Source organism: Syngnathus leptorhynchus, chromosome 18 (genome assembly GCF_054491065.1).
Source record: "Syngnathus leptorhynchus isolate UIUO chromosome 18, UIUO_Slep, whole genome shotgun sequence".
Classification (NCBI taxonomy): Eukaryota; Metazoa; Chordata; class Actinopteri; order Syngnathiformes; family Syngnathidae; genus Syngnathus; species Syngnathus leptorhynchus.
This window is the reverse complement of record NC_141212.1, coordinates 3,397,174-3,418,880: the sequence shown is the minus strand read 5'-3', so window position 1 is coordinate 3,418,880 and position 21,707 is coordinate 3,397,174. Positions and strand designations below refer to the sequence as shown.

At 47.6% G+C, this 21,707-nt stretch overlaps 4 protein-coding genes across 13 annotated transcripts in view; 2 read left to right on the top strand and 2 right to left on the bottom strand.

Moving 5' to 3' along the window:
• Nucleotides 1-172: 172 nt before the first annotated feature.
• On the bottom strand, nt 173-9,543 carry zbtb2b (zinc finger and BTB domain containing 2b). 2 transcript variants are annotated; one of them, XM_085936955.1, is made up of 3 exons: nt 9,399-9,543; nt 3,192-3,372; nt 173-3,129 (listed from the first exon to the last, which is right to left on the bottom strand). In XM_085936955.1, exons 2-3 carry the CDS (start codon nt 3,362-3,364, stop codon nt 1,794-1,796), a joined length of 1,509 nt encoding a protein of 502 aa, XP_085793081.1. In that variant the 5' UTR covers nt 3,365-3,372; nt 9,399-9,543; the 3' UTR covers nt 173-1,793. The 2 variants fall into 2 exon arrangements, with proteins under 2 accessions (XP_085793081.1, XP_085793082.1); XM_085936956.1 differs by lacking the exon at nt 9,399-9,543 and adding an exon at nt 6,106-6,449.
• dcph1 (damage control phosphatase 1) lies at nt 8,682-11,523 on the top strand. Its single transcript, XM_085936957.1, has 5 exons — nt 8,682-8,843; nt 9,130-9,235; nt 9,418-9,659; nt 9,729-9,894; nt 9,960-11,523. Exons 1-5 carry the CDS (start codon nt 8,785-8,787, stop codon nt 10,746-10,748), a joined length of 1,362 nt encoding a protein of 453 aa, XP_085793083.1. The 5' UTR covers nt 8,682-8,784; the 3' UTR covers nt 10,749-11,523.
• A 1,009-nt stretch (nt 11,524-12,532) lies between these two features.
• esr1 (estrogen receptor 1) lies at nt 12,533-19,014 on the top strand. Of its 2 annotated transcripts, XM_085936953.1 has the most exons (10): nt 12,533-12,635; nt 13,321-13,746; nt 14,237-14,466; nt 14,877-14,993; nt 15,332-15,510; nt 15,611-15,764; nt 16,051-16,189; nt 17,062-17,195; nt 17,764-17,947; nt 18,090-19,014. In XM_085936953.1, the coding sequence occupies exons 1-10, from the start codon at nt 12,568-12,570 to the stop codon at nt 18,364-18,366; spliced, it is 1,908 nt and encodes a 635-aa protein (XP_085793079.1). In that variant the 5' UTR covers nt 12,533-12,567; the 3' UTR covers nt 18,367-19,014. The 2 variants fall into 2 exon arrangements, with proteins under 2 accessions (XP_085793079.1, XP_085793080.1); XM_085936954.1 differs by lacking the exon at nt 12,533-12,635 and having other exon boundaries at nt 13,244-13,746; nt 15,566-15,764.
• A 377-nt stretch (nt 19,015-19,391) lies between these two features.
• Nucleotides 19,392-21,707, bottom strand: part of syne1a (spectrin repeat containing, nuclear envelope 1a) — a 77,309-nt gene continuing 74,993 nt past the window's right edge. For all 8 annotated transcript variants that reach the window (XM_085936938.1, XM_085936942.1, XM_085936941.1 and 5 more), the window contains one exon: nt 19,392-20,739. In XM_085936938.1, coding sequence (XP_085793064.1) covers nt 20,460-20,739 — 280 coding nt within the window. In that variant the 3' untranslated portion in view covers nt 19,392-20,459. The remainder of the gene's footprint in view (nt 20,740-21,707) is intronic.

The following is a 21,707-nucleotide window of genomic DNA, read 5'->3' as shown; positions in this document are numbered from 1 at the left end:
AAATACGAAACTTCTTGATGAACTGTCAAAGTAATGTGGTGAATGCCCGCCCTTGTAAAAATTGGAGAAAACGGTTTAAATAGTGACTGCTGACCTTATATCAAAATCAGAGTTCATGTCGAATCATTTAAAAACACATTCGCAGCAGGTAATAATAATAAAAAAGTCAGCCTTATCAAAAACACATTTTATTGTCTCCTTTTCACTTAAAAAACAACAACAGAGCTGTTAAGAATCGAAAGGAAAAACATAGTCACATTCCTGAGAGCACATATTGATCACAGTAGATGTCAGACGAGCTTTGAGAGGGAACATCAGTATTTGTTACTCAAGTATTATGGGATGGACTCGTCCTGATCTCGCCATGGGACACACAAGTATGCAGGACGGTGTCAAACATTATCTTCCTGAGATAGCCGCAGGTTGCGCACGCACGCACACACACACACACACACACACTCACTGAGCAGTGAATGATTTAGAAGAAATTCGAAATGTTCCTGTGAGCAGCACGAACGTATGCGTGTTGGTGCAACTGCAGCGCGGTTACACAGCGCCATCTAGCCACAAAACTCGAGTAACTGCAACAACATTATCTTTGCATCTTTGAAGACAATTCCAACTAACTAACTCTAGATGAAGAGAACATGGGTTCAACAATAACTATAGAGGAAAGCATATCCAAAGAAAAGCGTGTATCTCAAATTTTGCATGTTTAAAAAAAATAAAACGAATTGACACAGGCACATTTTGCAATACAAAGTGGACCAAAACTAGAAAACCTCCTTTTTTTTTTTTTTCCAGATCAAGACATTTTGGTGATTGAAGCAAAACACTTGAGATACATGCTTTTGAATGAAATGTTCCTGCTTTTTCTAGGGTTGGAACCCATGGACACCTATCCGATCAGGCGGTAACTACTAGTCTAACAAGTGAATTTATTTAAGGCTACAGTTCAAACCTTTCGTCTCGCCCATCCACGTGGACCTGCTAAATGGAACGCATTTCTACTCTGAAGGCTACATTTTCATCACAATAGACTCTTTTGTAAATCATACCACTGTGTAGAAAATTAGAAATATTTGTTTGAAAAGGGGTATATTCAAGTTTTCATTGATGCTTTTACTTGCTCTTTGTTCAATGTTGAGGAAAGTTAGCGTGCTTCCCGGTGGGCGCGCGCTGCGATGAAAAAGGTGCACATTGTTTTCTCTCAATTTTGCTGAACAAAAAAGTCGTGGAAGACGTCAAGATCACACAGATTGTCTCGGGCGTACGTGTTTGCGAGCGTGATCGGCATCGGCCTCACAACTAAAGGCCTAACCTGCAGGTTGGGCCCCTCGCTTCCTGTTTGAAGGTTAACGGTCTCGCCGCAGCTCGAGCGAGGTGGGACGTTTAAGCATTTGTTCAATGTCCTAATTGGTGTGCGGAATTTTCCTAGCTTGTAAGACAATTCCACGTAGTAGCAGAATGACAATGTCAAACGAGTGACGTCTATGGCACATTTAGTGGAACAATTACGAAAGAGGGAAAGTCGCTCTACTGGTGCACTCAAGTCATTGTCGTACAAGTAGAACAAAAAGCATACTAGGACATGAACGATTCAACGCACAAGTGGGATATTGAATAAAAAATACTTCCATGATGATTCTGATACTGTGTGTTGGTGGTCAACACACACAAAAACAGATCTCCCCCCAAAAAAAAAAAAAAAAAAACCCCGACTGACATCTTTTAGCTTAGTCATGAGTTATAATTTAGCGAGAAAATAAAATGGAATTTGGGAGTTTTGGCGGCTACTCCACCAGGACGTCCTCGGCCTTGATGGCCTCGAGCGGCGTGCCCGAGTTGGACAGATCCGAGCCGTCGTCTTTGGAGAGCTCGTCGTGCGGGAGCATCAGGGCGGCGGCGGCGGCGGCGCCCGGAAGCCCCGCCAGGCTGCCCTGCGTGAAGCAAAGGTGCTTGATGACCTCATTGGGGCTGGAGAAGGTGGTGGCGCAAATGTTACACTTGTATGGCTTGGACGTGGCCAAAAACATGGCCTCCATTTGGCTGCTGTCGTCGCCGGCCGCGCACAGCTCCATGCTCTGGCGGTCCACCAGCGTGTAGGCGTCGGCGCTCTGGTTGAGGCACACGTGGCGGGCCGCTTGGTTGGCGCGGCAGAAGCTCTTGCCGCAGGCGCTGCACTTGAAAGGCTTGCCCGTGTGGATGTACATGTGCTCGCGCCAGTGGCTCTTCTGGATGAACTTGCGGCCGCACGTGCAGCACTCGTATTTCCGCCGCTTCAGCTCGCGGTCCAGGTCGCCGTTCTCTAGGTTGTCGATGTCGGCGATGTCCGAGGGGGGCGGCGTGTCCGCTTGGCAGTTGAGGCCGCCCGCGCTCCACCCGCAGGCGGATACCTCGGCGCGGGGCGAGTCCGAGTTGTTGCCGGAGGCGGCTATCTGCTCGCTGTCGCTGATGATTTCCGAGGCGGCGACCCGGCTCGCCTTCAGGTAACCCTCGGACTCCGGCGCGCTCTGCTCGGCGACCGTTACCGGGGAGAGGGCATTGTGGTTCTCCACCACCTGGGTGTGCTGAAGGAGGTGCTCCCTCAACAGGCTCCTCTGGTTAAAGCGACTCCGACACAGGTGACAGGAGTAGTGCTTCCGGAAGGACGAGCTCCTCTTCATGATGCTGGGCTTCACGTGCAGGATGGCGTTGGCGTTGGCACCCCCGTCGGCGCTCGGCGACTCCGCCTCCTCGGCGTTGGGTTGGACGCCGCTGGTGGACGCCTCCGCTTCCGGAGGGGAAGCGGCCGGCTTTGAGGGCGCCACCGATGGGTACTGGGCCTCCGATCCCAGCGTCTCCATGTCGACGGGCGAGGAGAGCGGCAAGTGTGCCGACAGCGCCGCCTTCTGGTCGGCGATCTGGATGCCGTAGAGGGAGGTGGAGAGGTTGATGCTCTGCTCGGGGTGCACGTAGACCGACTGGCTGGCCTCCTGCAAGAGAGGGTAGGCGTGCAGGAAGCGAACCCCCTGCTCCAGACGCGTGGGGTCTATGAGCTGGGGGGCCAGCTTGCCAGTGTACATCAGGTTGAGCAGGTAGCTGAAGATATCAGGCTGGATGTCCGTCGCCTTCAGGCGCACGCAGTCACTGAAACAACACGGGACATTAGCAGCTGCACTGACATATTCGGGCTGTATTGTGTCCTGTACCTGTCCTGGTGGATGAAGAGCATCCTAAAGTAGTTGGAGAAGGCAGCTAGCACGGCTTTGTGGGCCTTAAAGAACACATCCCCGATAGCCACCGTGCAGTCGCACAGGAAGCCGAACTCTCGCTGAGCGTTGAGCTGCTGCAGCAGGATAAGACCGTGGTTGGCCAACTCCATTCTTCAACCTGCACGCACACACACACACACGTACGAGTTAGTTTCCTGTCTGTGACGAGACCGGAGGCGACGGCGACCGCACAGAGGCGATGACTTTGAAAGTTTAACGACAGAGTGGCGGCGAAACAAATGCCATCTATGAGTCGTCTTAAAAAAATGTCTTGTGCCAAGACAGTGAGCTGATTATGACCATTTTGATTCCTGAGCAGCGCTCTCATATGATCAGTGTGGTCGAGCGCTTGTCATACCAGGACGCTTCAGACAGAACCCTCCTGTTTTGTTGCCGGTCAATCGGAGTCAAGTTAAAGAAATAACCATAACATAAAAAGCTAAAAAGCCTTGGGAAACAATCACATTTGTTCCTGACTATTGCATAATGAACATGCCCTGGGTCAAACTAACTCTGCAATATTTTGCTCTTCCTGAGGGTTACAAGTAAAAGTTAATAAGCACAATTCGGTGCCTAGGGGAAAAAAGAAATATGACTTTTATTCGACAAGTCTGTCTGTTCAGAAATGCAAGTGAAAAATATTTTGACATTAAAAACATCTCATACTCAGAACAATGCGAAAGGCCAACTCAATGAAAAGAAGTCACCACTTGGCTATGGCCTGGAAGAAGACTTTAGAGGGAACCAACTTAGCAAGCCTCGGTCTAAAGAGTTTTTTTTTTTTTTTTTTGCACATGTACGAACGACTCTGTTTTTGCAATTAAGGTCGCGGGTCGTGTGAAGGCAAATCTCAGCGGACATGTAAGAACGCAATGAATGCCGTTGACCAATCGAGACGAGTTGCCGTCGACCCCCGGAGGTCATTTGAGGACTGGGACGGCTTGGGGCCACCACATGATCAGGGCAGTGGGTGTAGGCCCACATTCCTGAGGCAGTAACTGGTTCTAAAGCACCCCACCCCACCCACCCACTCGTGGATGACGGTCCGGCACTTTCTCAGCACAGGAAGACACAGCAAGATGGACGATAACCTTCGATATAAAAATGCGCTTCAGTAAACTTTGGCAATGTAGCTTTCCAAATGGGTATTCAAACAGTTTCCTTACTTACTGCCACCCACTGGCGAGGCATGCATACTACAGTTGTTTTTTTGCAGACGACCTCCGACTCATTGATTACCATTGATTATTTACTGTCGCGTTGAATTAGACGGCATTAGTTAATCGTAGCTTATAAACCGCCGACTTATTGTACACAACAGCCCGTCCCGCCATCTGCCTCCAACAGATGGTCGCACACCCGGAGTGCCGCGCCGCTACCCTCGGGTCTCTCTCCTCCCTGTTAAACTTTAGCCACATTTCTCCCCAAAAAATATTGACTAACAATCCTGTTTATTGGATGGAAAGCTTTCACTGACTTTGTGGTTTGTTTTGCCGAGAGTCAACGATAATTCTGTTTTCTCATGATAGAGCAATGCTTTGATAGAATACCTAATCTGTTTTGCTGGCTAAAAAACAATGATGACATTCACCGGTTTCAGTCGCCAGTGGCATCAAGTTACTCAGCTACAAAGGGGGTGGCTACGGGTGGGTGTAGCACATTTTTGGGGATAAAAATAAATAAGATTTTAATTGATGCTACGAAACGGTAAAAAGACACAATCAAGCCAGACTGTATTTACAGGTTTACGAGCCTGTTTTGGGTAATAACAGAGTTGAAATTTAGTTGACAGTTAACGTTTCAAGGTCTGCGTGCGTGTAAATGGGGTAAAAAATTGGTGAGCTTAAGATCAGAATCAGGCTGATACCAAATGTGTACAAATATCCAATATGTGCCTGATATCTGCCAATGATAGACCGCATTAATGTCACCTTGATGTCATTCAAATACAGTGATAGATCATGCTAACAGGTGTCTTAGTACAAATAAACATTCTGCTGCCATAGCATTTTATTACAGTGATGATTTGAGATGCAGTACGAATATTTTGAGTTGCATTTGATTCAAATTCTTTCAGCATTGGCATATTTAGTCTGCAATAAATCTATCAGTTATAGTTTTGAAATGTGCGTGGGGGGGGGGGGGGGGGAGTAGAGAAACAATCAAAAGCAAAATGCAAACATGGAGAAAAAAAAAAGAAAAGGATGCTGGAACCAGATTCGAACTCAAGACCGTTCTACTGTGAGGCAGGGGAATATTGTTTTGCACCTGCCAGACAGGTTCATTTAGAATTCATATGAATCTTTACATAGTCAGTTTAAAATAGACTCTAGTTGGGTTTAAGGGTAAGGCAATTGTTTGCAGGCGACATAGCGCCGCCCCTGCTGGGAGGCAGACACGTGGAGAACTCACTTCCGTAGTCCGACTTTAAACTTCTCCTCACAGAAAACATTCATCGATTGTAAGGCAGCAGGTGAGGGATGTAAAGGTGTTTTAAGTTGAAGGAGGGGTGCAGGAATAAGAACACAAAAGTGCAGCTTGGACATGTTGAATAATGGGACGTGACGCGGACCGGAGCGCATCGTGCCTGCCACCGCCTCTCGCTTTGCTTCAAGCTAGCGCCAGAAACGGACGTGCGTGCACGCGCAGCTAGCACGCAGACAACCACGCAGGGAGGCAGCCGCCCGCGCGCGCGCACGCACGGACGAACGGACGCGAGGGGGATGGGGGTTGCTAGCGATCGCAAACTTCTCCATACGGCGAACACGCACTCAAATAAAAAATAAAATAAAAAAGAATAAAAACTGCGGTTCTAAATGAACATGCGTGATCATGCGTGTGTGCCTTTTACCTTATCCGCTGCTCGTCTTGTCTAAATGATCGTTGCCGTGACGCCACCGCCGCTTGTTTTTAATGGTTGTTTGTCACCGGGCGGGGACACGTCCGTCCTCTCCGGGCTCCCAGCAGCTTTGCGAGCTGCTTGTTCGGCGGCGGAGAGGGTCGTCGGTTTGTTTTCCGGTTAGGGGGTTTTACGTTACAATCACATGACTGGCGAAGGAGCTGAGCCAAACGCGACCGTTGCAAGGATCCGTTGGCCAAGGGGGCGGTCGCGGTAACGTTAATTCCCCCACCGCCTCCCACTTACACGCCACCAGCCCAAGCGCTGTCCCTTTTTTTTTTTGTTTTAAACCGCCGTTGAAGCGTCCCCCAAAAAAAAAAAGCCCCGCGGAGACGAGCCGGGCGGCTACATGCTAGCTGACTCATTGATTGAACGACAACGTGCCACTGTTTATTTTTAATGCTCAAGCAAATATCATGTGCAGTGTCTTAAAGGGCTACTGCACCATGAAACGATCATCATCTATATATTGCAAGCACGATTAAAATGTAGGGCTTTAATCTAGAAACACATCTGCAAGCGACCTTTTATTTAGAAATACAATTTATTATCATTATTTTTAGAGTTGAAATGATTATAGGTGATTAAAAAAAAGAAGAGAGGGGGGGGGGCATCCCAACTTCCTATCCCCAGCAAATAGCAAAGCCTGACTGTCCATTCTATAATACCACCTATTATTTGTTCAACAAATGAATCCGAGCGCTGTTTGTTTGTCAAGCCATTTTGTACCTGCTTGATGATCAATAAAATAGCTTACAGAAGTTTACTATTGGTGACCGAATAAAAGCAGGACTTACGGGCGAGAGCATTTGATACGGCCCACCGTGCAATTTTACAATCAAATAAAACCTTAGCAAATACATCAATGGATATTTGCTCCATAGAGGACTTTACATTGACACAAGAAGGACTTCATGAAGTCATGTGTTGTCATTAACGGCTGCCATCGATTGGCATTATTCTTTTGTAATTCAGCCTGAGGACAGGGAGTCCACAGGACGCTGGGCTGCGGCCGCTTGACGGCCAGGAAGAGCCTTGGTGTGTGTAAAAGGAGACATGGGCGGGAGGGACTGTCCTGCAAAGCGAGGCCCTGTTGTTTGTCCTATCAACAAACAACATCTGATCGTGTCCGTGACTGGAAGCCAGCTCGGGAGGAGGGCTGCGGCGGCGGGGGTGTGGGGCACAAAATCTTTCACTTACAAATGCGTCGGTGGAGCAGTGCTCTCTCTACATGTTAATGGAAACAAGGACAAAAAAGCTTGTTTACTGATGCTGGCTGGCTCCCAGCAGGTATCTGAAGCGCTAACACCCGCTCGCTCGTCTCGCTGAAACCTCCTTGCGGTCATTCTCCGACCGAAGAAAAGAGTCACACACGAGTGTCCCACGACTAAATTGATTTTGGATGCTCCCATAAAACCAACAGCATAGACTGCGAGAAATCAGCATACAGCAGGGTGAAATTAGCCTGACGTCAGCACTCGACTGTGTGACGGCACCCTCCTTTGCCCGCGGATGCACCCGGGTCAACGGCACACGCATGTGCCGGAACACCTGTTTAAACAGGACCTTTCACGTTAAACCGCCACCCTACCCCCACTCCGCGTCCTTTGGAAACCGGAGTGGTGAGTCACTCCCCTCTCGGTGGAAAAAAAACAAACAGATCCGGCTAGGCTGCAGCCCGGTGGGGGGAAGGGAGGCCCGGCCCGGTGGTGGCTGAACACCGGAGGTGGACGCAGCTGGACTCCCACACTCGAGGCCCCCCTAACATCCTGACAATGGGCCGCCGTGTTCCCATAGTGACGGCGCCAGAATCAATTGATATGCCTATATTTTCGAGACAAGCACGCAGGGTAGCCTGAGGCCAATCGCTTGGTCACGCAGAGACACTCGGGAGCGACGAGGCACGTCCCAGTCCCACATGAATAGCCCTGTTTTTCACCGGATGATTTTGGCCGGCTCTATTTGGAAGTTAAACTGTATGCCTATGTGCAAATAAGGTGCACGACACAGTTTACATTTCTTACCCGCACCAAAAACATTAGCACTATCCCACCTTCCGTCCTTTCCCGCCAAAAAAGCCCCGAGGCTTCAAAATCTGCAATTTCTTGATAGGACCAACCCTCGTTTCCCAGGCAACCGTTGCCATGGAGAACCCGGGACGCCCCAGGGGGTGTGCCACAAACATGTGAAGTGCGGCACTTCACATGTAACTACACTTTATGTAATCACGTTATTTATAAATAAAAAAAAAAAAAAAAGAAACGTGTTCAAATGCGGTTTTTTTACACGGTATATAGTTCTGTTGGTGGCTGCTAGGTGGCAGCAAAACACCATAAAAGAAAGGTCAAGCCTTAACGCCAGCTAACATAAAAGGTAAACAACAGTCATTTATGTTGGTGGCCGCTTGGTGGCAGCAAAATACCATAAAACATACAAGGCAAACCTAAATGCCAGATAATAACAAAAGGTAAACAATGGGAAATCTCTCTGTGTCCCAAGGAACTAGCTTATTCAAGGCACAAATAAATATGAGTAATGATTTCCGAATGACTCACTTTAAGACAAAACAGAGAACGCTTCCGTTTTGATGACTTTTAAATAAAGTTGTGAATTGAAGATTATCCTACAATCATGGCGTCCGACCAGACCGGCGACGTAGTTCCTCCTTCTCTGTCAGCTAAAGTAGTTGGGTGTGTTGACAGCTTCTTAAAATACGCCGTCGTGATTCGAAACGTGGTTATTAGCTCTCGTTTATGGAATTGATGGAAGCGACCGTTGTCGAACGACAAGTAGCCTTAGCATTTAGCCGCCAACGTTGCGCCATATACCGATCCAAATACCGATGTTAGGAACTGTTGCCAAAATGATCGCGCAGATTTAGCTGCGATTATTGCTTAGTCGAAAATTAGCCTGATTGCATCGGTGTCCCTAGCTATCATTTAAAAGGAATGCTGTGTTGTGTTTTCTTCTCTGTAGGTCGTTTGCTTACTTGACAGTGAGAGACAGATTGCCCACCATCCTCACTAAAGTGATAGACACAATCCATCGCAACAGAAACATTTTTTTGGAAGAATATGGGGAGGTAAGGCAATATATTAAATGTGTGTAAAAATTGTAGGAGACCGCCAGGTTAATTTATCAATCTCTATAAACTTGAATGCAACTGTTAAAATGTTGCAGTACTGTGAATCAACACATTTTGTGTTCTCCTGTGACATTATTTGAAAGGTGTAAGTAAATCTGACCTCCTTTGTGACCTCCTAGGAGGGAATCCAAGCAGAGAAGCAAGCCATTTCTCTGCTGTCCAAGTTGAGGAACGAGTTGCAAACAGACAAACCCATACTGGACCTGACGGACGGCTTGGAGGATGCGGACTCTTGGAACGGGTACCTGCAGAGACAACAGGGGCAGCATGGCAATCAGGAACTGGTCAGCTGGTTTAAGTCCCCGTGGCTTTATGTGGAGTGCTACATGTACCGCAGGATACGGGAGGCCCTCTGGCTCAAGTGAGAAGCTTGTACACTTTAGGGATGATATTGTTTGCACATGCTAAGCGATGATGTCGCCATTTACAGCCCTCCCATCGGCGGCTACGACGTCTTCAAAGAGGGGAAGACTCAGAGCTTCTTTGAGTCTCAGCAGGCTATCGTGGCTTTGTGCACATTCTTTGAGGGCTTCAACGAGAACTTGGGAGACATCCCTGAAAATCAGCTTCAGGAGTATTTCAACAAACTGCTACAGGTCAGATGATTAGCTTAACACATTTAATGTTAAATTACTGACCGTGCTTATTTGACTCTTTAAAGGTTTGTCTTTGGGGGAACAAATGTGATCTGTCAATCTCTGCTGGGATGGACAATTCTCAGAAGACCAGTCCCATCGACTCTTTAGCTACCCTGCAGGAGTTCATCTTAGTGGACCACTCGGACGTGATGTGGTCGAGGCTCATTTCTGCACGCCAACAAAAACGCTCTGGGAAAAGGAGCTCAGTTCGAGTGGACTTTGTTCTGGACAACGCCGGCTTCGAGTTGGTCACGGACTTGGTCCTGGCCGATTTCCTGGTGTCCTCCGGTTTGGCCCGGGAGGTCCGCTTCCACGGCAAATCCTTCGGGTGGTTCGTCTCTGACGTGACGGCCGAGGACTTTCATTGGACCATCCGGCAAAGCGTGGCGGCCAATCACAGGTGGACGTCTCAAAGAGGAGTGCAATGGCAGGAATACGTGAAGGATGGAATATGGTCCTATCACGACCATCCCTTCTGGACACAGCCCAACGAGTTCTGCGACATGGCCGCCGACGCTCCGGACCTGTACGCCACTCTCCAGTCGGCAGACTTGGTGCTGTTTAAAGGCGATCTCAACTACAGGAAGCTGGCGGGAGATCGCGACTGGGACCACACGGTGGCCTTTGAACGTGCGCTGAGGGGATTTGGACCGGCGCCGTTGTGCAGTTTGAGGACTCTTAAGGCAAACATTCAAGTGGGTCTGCAGCCAGGTCAGGGGAGCAAGCTGAGCTCTCAGGACCCGGACTGGATGACGTGCGGAAAGTACGCAGTCATTCAGTTCCACAGCCCTAACTGGGATCAGCAAGACTGACCTGGCTGTGATCAATGATCAACTCTTGTCTTTAAGCCATAACGCCAATGGGGTCAACTTTTTCACTGGCTCATAGAGAAACCACTTCATATCATTTTGTAACAACCGCTTCACAATCTCACGTCTTTCTTTGATTTCTTCACATCTGAGTTTTTACAGGTTAAAGATAATAATGCTGTGAAATAATTCGTACAAATGAATGGTGAGATGCCAGTATATTGTGCTATGTCTTAATGTTTACAGGTGATGGATGTTCTTTTGACACACAAGCTGTCCTTCAAGTTTGCTTCAGTCATTAGGCTGCACTGGGCCTGTTTTCATGAGATGTTACTCTTGATTTTGTGCAAAAAAAGCAAACACTGATTTCAAGTAAATCTTTAAATGAGTCATTTTGTGTGTGTGTGTGTGTATGTGTGCATTTCTAAATTCTCATGAAAAAAAAAAACAAGCTGATCCAGGTTGGTACCTGCAGAAGACATTCTGAACTTTTACTGTCTGTCCTCATGCAGTCACCAAAACATATGAGGGTGGGGGGGGGCAGTGTTAAGGACCTAAAATGCAGTTAATGGATTTTTTTTTTTTTAAGACATTTTAATTATTTTTCCGTCTACCATGCATGTCTGCTAATGGACAACTAAATGAATCAAAAGTGAAACCGCCAACTGTGATTGATCAAAAAAATGCATGTCTGCGTACTCCAGCCCTAATTGTCACGGTGGATTCCTGGCGAGATCTTATCCTTCTAATGAATACCTTTTCAGCAAATAAAGAGCTGCACATGAAATATGGCCTCTAATATTGACCTCATTTGCATCCCAACCTTTTTGGATGTCAAGACAAAAATGATACCTGTTATGTGGGCGCTAAATACGACACAGGCAATACAAATGCCCTATTAATATTCACTCGCAGTGTTTTTACTCTGGCGTTAAAGTTAACATGTTGACCTCCTGGTTATTCCAGGTCAGGTTAGACTCGGCAAAACAGCGGGAAATGCAAAACGTGCATGACAATGCTAAAGGAGCTTTAAGTGCTCCTAAATGAGTCAATTAGGTGATGAAATTGGCTCCCTTGTATTTTCTTGCAATCTAATACGACTTCATTTTTGTCCCCCCCCCCCCTCTGGGGAAATGCAATGAAATATATATATATCATCATCTGGGCTACTTGTTTTCCACTTGACCTGACATGTTCTGAAAATGGGGCTGTTTACTCAAGAAAGAGATGGGAAAATGAAGCCTCTGCCAAATGTCGAGCTCTTCCTCCCTCGCTGGAGGTCTGCAGTTGCTTTCCACGCTCACATTAGAAAGGACGCGGATGACAGGTAAGCGAGCAAATCAAGAAACATATTTTTTTTGAATTCATTGTTTTGGATTTGTAATCTCGAGCAGGGTTGATGCCGCAGCTTGTTACCGGTTTTGGGCGGTGCAAGGTTTTTGCTTTACCTTGACATGTGGTCCCGAAACATGCAAGGACTCCTGACTAGGCTGAAGTCTTTAGTTAATACTACTACATTTGTTTACTCGGTTATACAAGAACCTCAAATTGGCGTCATGGTGTCGCGTTGTATTAATGTCACCAAATGATGATGAAAAGAAAATATTCTTTTTGATTCCATCATTGGGAGTAGATTGCGTAATTACTGGCTGCTGAAATGAGATTTGACCCACTGCGTTGTTTGCTGTGTTATGGTGACCTGGCGCACAAACGCACCGCCTCCATCGATTTGACTGCATCATTTAATTTGTTTATCCTCTTTTTTTTTTTCCCCCCCCCCCCCCTCTCCACTGATTCCACTTTGCCCAGCGAGTCCATCTGAATGAAAGCGAGTCGGAGGGATGGAGGAAAAGAGCCCGGTGGCGCAGAGGACGCTTGTCGTTTAAAGAGGTGAGCGCCGATTTTGCCGTTTGCGTCGGTGCTGCGATTTTAATTACCCGCGTCTCGTGTGTGTGTTCAGTCATGCGTCCTCTTGATCAACAAATGAATATTCAGTTGACTGTTTGCTTTATGTTCCGCTTGGTGTATTTTTCTTCCCATCCCGAATAGTTATGCCTCCTACACATTGGAGGACAGAAGGGCGGGAAAGGCGGGTGGGAGTTGTTTTAGGGGGGGGGGAGCGCTTAAGGAGAAGAAGGAAAAGCAGGGACGCGCAACTGGCGGCCCGTGGACCACATGTGGCCCATGTCCACACTTGGAGTGGCCCCAAGAATAATGTTTCTTTTTTTTTGGGGGGGGTTGAGCGCCCCCATTTCCATATAAAACCCATATTGTGGGTTTGTCTGAATTCTTTAAAAAAATTTGGGGGAACTTTCCTCAAAGCATTTTAAAGGGAATCCCGATGTGTCCCCCCCCCCCAAATTGGGCCGCCCCCTTCCATCGTTTAAGATGCCCTTCCCTGAGGAAAAGGGACGAGGATAAAGTATCTGTATGTGTGCGAGAGACAGTGGAACAGGAGAGAGAGCGCCACTCGTTCCTGCCCCCCCCCCCCCCCCCTACCCTCTCTCCCTGCCAAGGGGAGAGCAAGTCTAAATCATGTTGCTTATCAGTACCGTCGTGCTGTGATGTTGCTCAGGCAGAGCCCGGCAAAGAGCAGGAAGCCTTGCAGACCTCCGCCGGGACCCGGCATCCGCCCGGCCGCCCCAGAACTGGAGAACCTGTCCCCGCCGCGCCCGTCGCCCCCGCCTCGCGCCCCTCTCAACGGCATGTACCCCGAAGAGAACCGGGGGTCCGGTGGGGTGGCCACGGTGGACTTCCTGGAGGGGACGTACGACTACGCCTCTCCGGCCCCGGCCCAGACGCCGCTTTACAGCCACCCCGTGCCGGGCTACTACTCGGCGCCCCTGGAGACCCACGGTTCGCCCTCGGACGGCAGCCTCCAATCACTGGGCAGCGGGCCTACCAGCCCCATCGTGTTTGTGCCTACCAGCCCCCGACTCAGCCCATTCATGCACCCCCCCGGCCAGCACTATCTGGAAACCACTTCAACACCCATTTACAGGTGAGACCCAACCCTCTTTGTCTGTTTTTTTTTTTTCGGGGTGGGAGGTTAACTTCGGCAACTCTGACTGCGGTTTGCCGACGACGCGACTCAAAACAACAGTTTACGACGCCTTTTTTTGAAAATCAAGTGTTTTTATCTTGTTTACTGAAGGACAGCTTTGTGCAAAAAGAACATAGTGTAAGTGACCCCCGGCAAATGTGCTCAAACACTAATTACTGTATGCGACAGTACTGTTAGTTTAATCTTTGACTCGATTCAAAACATGGCCGCTATCGCTGCGGACGTGCTCGAGCTGCATTTCAATTCCAGAGATTAAGCGCCGTTCAGAGAACCTTGAGCAGGGAACAACACGTAAGAGCACCGCCGCAATGTTTTCATACGTGTCAAATTAAATAGTGAGGTTGTTTTTTTTTGGGGGGGGGGGCGTCAGTGTAGCGATTATCTTTGAACTGAATGCCAATGTGAAAAATCCTCCTACCTGTGGCAGGTCTAGTGAGACGATCAGTCAGCAGCAGGCGTCCAGAGACGAGCAGTGCGGCGGCACCAGTGACGAGGCGTACGTCTTGGGGGGCTCGGAGGCCGCGGCGGCCATCGGGGTCTTCGAGATGGCCAAGGAGACTCGCTTCTGTGCCGTGTGCAGCGACTACGCCTCGGGCTACCACTACGGAGTGTGGTCCTGTGAGGGATGCAAGGCCTTCTTTAAGAGGAGCATTCAAGGTGGACACAACTTTCTACAAATGATTATTTCAGATGTGTAAGGTGGAATTTTGTGGGAAATTGTATTGGCCGTCGAAGGCTAATCGACAACGCTAGCATTTCAAAAAATATGTCTAATCCCCCCCCTCTCAGGTTGTGCTTCCGCAGAGCGAAAGCTCCATCTACTCTGTGTGGCTTAGTCATATTTGTGACGCCATATTGATGCAAAGAACGGTCGTGGAAAGCAATAGTCTCCATGGCAATGACAAAGCCTAGGATGCCACCTTTTAATTTCCTCCATCACAGATCCATTTAAAATGGGAATGTTGTGTTCCTGGACACTAAATAACCTCAATGTGAACTGAACATGGGAGCAGGGCCCCTTTCCAGTCTGTAATAAAAATAAAAAATGTTTTCCTCATTTTTTTTAGGTCACAATGACTACGTGTGCCCGGCAACCAATCAGTGCACTATTGACAGGAATCGCAGGAAGAGCTGCCAAGCGTGCCGACTTAGGAAGTGTTATGAAGTGGGCATGATGAAAGGAGGTGGGTAGGAACACCCCCCCCCCCAAAAAAAAAATCTTCTTACTTTTCTAGATTGACTTGATGAAGTCTCGGAGGCCCGTGCTGCAAAAGCCACAAATATGTGCATCCACTGGGATTCTTGTGGCTAAGTTTAACTTTAACCTTGAAGTGATTTCCTCTTAAGGAGTACGAGCTCTGATGAGTGCACACCCACACTTTTTGTTTTCATACTTGAATCTCTTCAACTATGTGCTGCTTAGCCCGCTGACTTCTATTTCAAGACCATGGCCATCTATTAGGTGTAAGAAATCAGCAAGTGGGATTCTTTCGTTTTACAAACGTACAAACTGTTTCCTAAGGGGTGCGCAAAGACCACGGCCGTATAACACGCCGTGACAAGCGGCGAACCGGCGCCACCGAGAAGTCGACCAAGGAGGGAGACCATAGAAAAGCGCCCTTTCAAGACGGGAGGAAACAAAGCAGCGGCGGAAGTGGCGGTGGGGGAAGATCGTCAGTCACGGACATCCCTCCTGACCAGGTTCTGAATCTCTGGGAGATGGAAGCTTCCAGAAAGAACCCTCAAAAGGACGGAGATATCATTCAATTTGAAGAACGTGTTTCTTTTCCGCCCTCGTCAGGTGCTTCTCCTCCTGCAGGGGGCCGAACCCCCCATATTATGTTCCAGACAGAAGCTGAACCGACCCTACACAGAGGTCACCATGATGACCTTGCTCACCAGTATGGCTGACAAGGAGCTAGTCCACATGATCGCCTGGGCTAAGAAGCTGCCAGGTAAAGGCTCTGTTTTCATTGCAAATCGGGAGGCGATATTGATAATTACACACCTTGTTGTGACAACATGGCGACCGCGCACGGTTGCCGATGACGACGACAACAACAACGGCGGCAAGCGTGCATATTTTGTGAGCGGGTAGGCAGAAGCTGCTAACCGCTCTTAATAGCCGTGACGGATCATCCGATGAAGCTATCTGTGTTTGGTCTGGCCGCTCAGCGTGAGTCACGGACACGCGGCGAGTGTCAAGCGCGCTGTACCAGAGTCACGTGACTTTGTGCTCAGGCTTCCTCCAGCTGTCCCTGCACGACCAGGTGCAGCTCCTGGAGAGTTCCTGGCTGGAGGTGCTGATGATCGGCCTCGTCTGGAGGTCCGTCCACTGTCCGGGCAAGCTCATCTTCGCTCAGGACCTCATTCTGGACAGGTAATAGAGGAAAGGAGCACTGGCCTACTTCTGGGACACGTCTCCATCACACTCTCACACACATCTCAAGAGTGACACATCAGCATTGTAGATTTGCCATTTCGCACCTTGGCGGCCATTGTGCCATCCCGACACGTCTTGTCATACAGTGTCGTACAGTGAAAGACTAATTACGTGTCCCCCGCGGTGAAGAGAGGACCCCCCCCCCCACACACCCCCACCCCCACCGCCATCATTATAGAGCCTCGCTGACAACCGGGACAGATGTAATCAAAGTCTCAATGCACAGAATGATAGAAAATGAATAGCAACGGAGAGAGGGAGAGTTGAGAGGATGAGGAAATAGATGGATGGAGGGAGGCCCCCCCCCCCACAGCCCCCCGTTGTCAGAGTAAACAACCTGACCAATCATCACTTCTACCTTTATAAAAAAACGACAGAATGACAGATGAAGCAGAGGCAGACAGCCAAAGCTTTTAGCTTGCCGTCCTGATGGCTCCCATTTGATCGGGGGAGATGTATTAGCGTATTATCTCTAAAAAGCTGGCCCCTGGCGTAAGTGTCCTGCCAGATTGGACGTGATGACTAAAACGCGGAGGGTCGGGGGTCGACGCATTCCCTTAGCTGCGGCGCCACCTTCGCTGCGATAGCATCCGACCTCCCGGCGCTTGTCTACCGCGCCCAAAAGTCGAGCAGGGAAGCCATTGGCTCCGTTAGCTCCTCATCTGGACACGTTATTTAGCCTTGAAAAACATCCAGGCATTTTATGCAGCGCTTGTCCTCGGTATGCTTGCCACACAAGAGAGATTTGTGCTCTTACTCCATTTATTGATGACTTCAAAGATGGCGGAATGTTTGTTTACGCTGCGCAGGAATGAAGGCGACTGCGTGGAAGGCATGGCGGAGATCTTTGACATGCTGCTGGCCACCGCCTCTCGCTTCCGCATGCTAAGACTCAAGCCCGAGGAGTTTGTCTGCCTCAAAGCAATCATCTTGCTCAACTCTGGTGAGCTGAAAGCTTCCATTTGAATCCGTCCCAAAGCTTTGTCTTCCCTATTCATTGTTTGCGCTCTGGGGAGTGGATGCGTCCCAACAACGCCCACACGGGTAGCGGCGAGCGCGTACACGGTGTCCCGGAAAGGGCCGTTAGTGCCGGTGATGCTGACGAGCGTTGCCGTGGCAACGCGTAGCAGCGGGCGCATAAAAGGCCGGGGCTCGCTGAAAAGATGAAGCTATTCGGCAGCAGCGGGAAAGCGAAAATACCAAAGCGATGACGCTGGCGCCTCAGCTGCATGAGCCCGATGGACTGGAGATTGCCGCGTGGGCATCCAGACCTCCACTCTCGACCTTTGATACAAACTTTCCTGCACTATTTCCTCAAATAGTTGTACTCCTTCCACTAGACAGCGTGACCCAATTAGTCGTCGCTGGGTGCGTGATCTATTAAAAGAGACATGGTAACAACAACTGAGCCCGGGGAGAAGTGGTATTAAAAAAATGGATGGCTGGTATTCAAAAGAACGGAACAAGAAGGCCAAGCGCTCACCGGTCCGTGCACTTGTGTCTCTGTTCAGGTGCCTTTGCCTTCTGCACGGGCACCATGGAGCCGCTCCACGACGGTGCGGCGGTGCAGGACATGCTGGACACCATCACGGACGCCCTCATTCATCACATCAGCCAATCGGGATGCTCGGTGCAGCAGCAGGCGAGGCGCCAGGCCCAGCTGCTGCTTCTCCTCTCTCACGTCAGACACATGAGGTCAAAGAGGTTTTTTTTTTTTCTAACTCCTCAATGGGGATGGGCATATTGATCATCAATTTTGTTTTTTATTTAATTTTCAAATGCCATTTAAAATGTGGGTTCCACTATCATCATGCTAAACTTTGATGTACGCCTGCAGTAACAAAGGCATGGAGCACCTGTACAGCATGAAGTGCAAGAACAAGGTGCCGCTCTACGACCTGCTGCTAGAGATGTTGGATGCTCACCGCCTTCACCGTCCCGTCAGAGCCACGCAGATCTGGTCCCAGCCTGAGAGAATGCCTCCTAGCGGCGGTAACGGTGCCGCCTCCAGTTCAGGAGGTCGCGGCGCACACGAGAGCCTGAGCAGAGGGCCGCCGTGTCCAGGCGTGCTGCAGTTTGGAGGCTCCCGCCCAGATTGTGCAGAAATCCTGTGAGAGCAAACAAAAGATCAATGTTGTACTGGGGGTCATTTGATGATTATTTATACATTTCTGACATCACTTTGGCATCGCTCTGACTTTTCCACTGTTGCTCACTTGGCTTCTCTCTTTGAAATTCATGTTTTTTCTTTTGAATAGTTTGATTCCCATTCAACCAAAGTGCACTTCCTCTAAGCTTGAAGGTGCTATTGGGCATTATTTTCATTTGTTTGCATAATAAGCTGTGATTAATTACGTGTCGGTTATTTACCCGTCAACTGAGTAACAGCGTGTCTCATGTTTAATGTTCGCTACACAAGCACCAGTTTGGTCATATTTGTAAACCACATATTGACCGCATATTGATAACATCAGTGTTTGTGTTTCTGTCCGCTGTGTTGTCGGGGGAAAAAAAAAAAAAAAAAAAGATCTGCAAGTTACACAACTTCAAATCCGAGCCAAACTGTCATTGGGTAACTTTGTAGATTTGTTCTCTTGCACTTGTTTTGTATTAATTGTTGAATATTCTGGTCTACTTGTCATTTTATCACAATTATGTGCTGAAAATCTTTCATTGATTGACTAAAAAAAAAAAAAATCTGTCTTTGGGAATTCAAATATTGTATGTAAACATTTACTTGACAAAACAAAAATTGAGCCATGGCTACGTCTCATAGTGTTCATTATTTGTATGGATTTAAAATAACATTTTAATCAGCCCCCCACATTAATCGAATTTCTTATTCTAATACTTTCCTCCTTAACTTGCAAACAAGCATACAACAATTTGTTCCATAATTATTTTGTGTTATTATTTAGTGTTTTACGTTCAACAACAATCACCATCAAACTGCATGGCTTGCTTATTGCATGTCTCTCACCAGAGCCCCCTCGCTAATGTGGAATTATGAAAGCCACAAATCAATAAAATGACCCTAACACAAAGAAATGGTCATAAACTCAAATTAGAAAAAATGTATCATCCGACCATAACGATCGTCTGACTTTGGAAAGCTACTTCTTATTCATCTAAACAGCGCTTAATATTTCCGTTTTTATTTGCAAAGAGTATTCAGTATTAGCAAACTGTACAAACATAAATAACATTATTCATAAATATATACATTTTACATGACTGTTTTGTCCTGAATAATGTCAGGAATAATATCATCATGACAAGAATAAAAGCACATTATCATTATTATTAGCTTCACAACCAGTGATTGTTTGGCTTCGGGGACTTTCAAGAACATGCGTAAACAGATTAATAATAAAAAAAGAAAACAATGTGAGAATTACTTTAGACAAATGATTTTCCAAACTCGTGTACTTTATCACATTAACTCCTATTAGTGAAACACTGAACATAAAAAAAAGAATACACCATTTGGCGGGGACAAGTTAGCCGTTTCGGCTCAAAAGGGTGTTTCAATTCGTCAGTGCATTACCTTTCAAACAGCCAGTGCGCGGGTGTCCAAAATTTAATTAGAACCACAATAAAATGTCGTCAAACAAATTAAATTTCAGATTTAAAAATTAAAAACAATTTCTACGTTACTAGCCAAATGGACGACGTTGCTTCAAATGTCCCGGGCTAGCAATTATGACAGCTGTCATGACATCCGGGGTGTTTCTACCCGGAAGCTAATCACTTCCGGGTATCCCCCCCCCATAAGTATCACAATTGTCTTTTTTATTTACGTTTTTTGTTCATTTGATTTCCATGTGGCTTTTTTTTCTGTGCTGTTATTAAAGGTCTAACATGTCTACACACTTCACTAATAATATTCCTAGCTGATTGACCATAAATAATAGCAGCACCGGGAATAGTAGACGACTTTGGCTCCCATTGAGTGTATATAAATAGTGCTTTGTTCTTCATTTGGAAAAAAAAACCTTCATATATATATATGTACACATACATTTAACAAAATAAATATTTCATGGAGGTTCATTAGTACTTCTTAATCTTAAAGGGCCAGTGACATATTGGTCTCGCGTCCTGGTCGTAATAATGATGGTGTAGGTAGGGCACAGGGTGAAAGGGCACATTTGCAGGAGTCCTTGGCAAAGCAATGAGAAGAAAAAAAAAAAAAAAAAAAGGCAGCTTATATGGGCGGAGGTCCATTAGTATAGCGAAGCATAGGGTGAAAGGAGCGGGCAAAGTTGTTGGCGTGGTGACAACTGTAGTCCTCCTGGCTCATGGGTACCATGCAGGCCAGGGCGATGAGGAGCAGGAGCAGCAGATGCACGGGCAAAGCTGCCCGCAGGACCCTCTGCATGAAGGACGGCTCCTTGGAGGAGGGGGAGGACGCCGATGAGACGCTGTTGGAAATGTCAGAACGGGAGGAAACGCAGCCAGCGGCGCCGGTGGGTGACCTCCTGCGGCTGAGAGGGAGGATACGCAGAGAAAAAAAGGAGTCAAGCACTCGAATGTTTGCAAAAGCATTGCTGTGGCTATTAAACTTGTTTCGATGGAGCCATTTCTGCACCAAAATAACATTTTTCTCTTATCTCTTAAATACTTTTGGACAGCGCATGATGGTTAATGACCACCTAGAGCTCTTTTAAACAATCTAATCATTCTTGTTTATTATTCCAATCTAGATCTCTGCGTGGCATTAAATTGCGTTTCTGCTCACCTTATACAAATGACACAACGTTAAGCACTGTCCTTTTGAAAAATGATCACCAAAGTTGTGCACAAAAAGACACACAGACACACACAGACACGTGACAATTCACGCACGAGCGTTACACATGGAAGAAGAGCAGCCAGTGGGTTGTGTTGGGAGTTCTGTGCTCTTATTTTACAGACGTAAGCAATGATAATGTTACAAATGTCTGTCTGGATATTTCCTCTTGTTAGTGCTATGAATCAAGAGGAGGAACGACGTGTTCTTACCTCGACCATAAGCTCAACTCCCCCCCCCCCCACACTCACTCACGGACACGCGCTCTGACACATGCCTCTGATAGCACAACATCGGGTGTCTGCAGCACTATCTTCAAATGATTGAGCCAAAAGATTTTGATATTGTAGGCCTGCTGACTTTTTATGATGACGTCTATTATGTGTAGACACAAATGATGCTACGATTTGGGGACATTTGAATGAAACCAAAAAGGGGAGTAAAGGAAAGAGGTAAGAAGGTGGGAGTTGGAGGGGAAGCTACAAGACTTATTGCATCACATCCCGTTAAGAATGAGAGGAAACCGTAAGGGAAACAAAAGAAGTCAAAATAGATGTTGGCATCCAGTGGGGAGGGGGGGGGGGTTATGAGTACAAGCAGCAAAGTGAAAGAAAACATTCAAAGGCGAAAAGGGAAGAGCCCGACAGGAGGCTGCTCCCCGAT

Bases quoted from the DNA above. Each gene is read 5' to 3' on its own strand.
- zbtb2b (XM_085936955.1), bottom strand. From the start codon at position 3,364: ATGGAGTTGGCCAACCACGGTCTTATCCTGCTGCAGCAGCTCAACGCT. The intron at 3,130-3,191 runs GTACAGGACACA...GTGTTGTTTCAG, and splicing joins CTCTTCATCCACCAGGACAG to TGACTGCGTGCGCCTGAAGG.
- dcph1 (XM_085936957.1), top strand. From the start codon at position 8,785: ATGGCGTCCGACCAGACCGGCGACGTAGTTCCTCCTTCTCTGTCAGCT. The intron at 8,844-9,129 runs GTGTGTTGACAG...TCTTCTCTGTAG, and splicing joins CTGTCAGCTAAAGTAGTTGG to GTCGTTTGCTTACTTGACAG. The intron at 9,660-9,728 runs GTGAGAAGCTTG...CGCCATTTACAG, and splicing joins CGGGAGGCCCTCTGGCTCAA to CCCTCCCATCGGCGGCTACG.
- esr1 (XM_085936953.1), top strand. From the start codon at position 12,568: ATGAAAGCGAGTCGGAGGGATGGAGGAAAAGAGCCCGGTGGCGCAGAG. The intron at 14,994-15,331 runs GTGGGTAGGAAC...CTGTTTCCTAAG, and splicing joins AGTGGGCATGATGAAAGGAG to GGGTGCGCAAAGACCACGGC. The intron at 16,190-17,061 runs GTAATAGAGGAA...TACGCTGCGCAG, and splicing joins CAGGACCTCATTCTGGACAG to GAATGAAGGCGACTGCGTGG.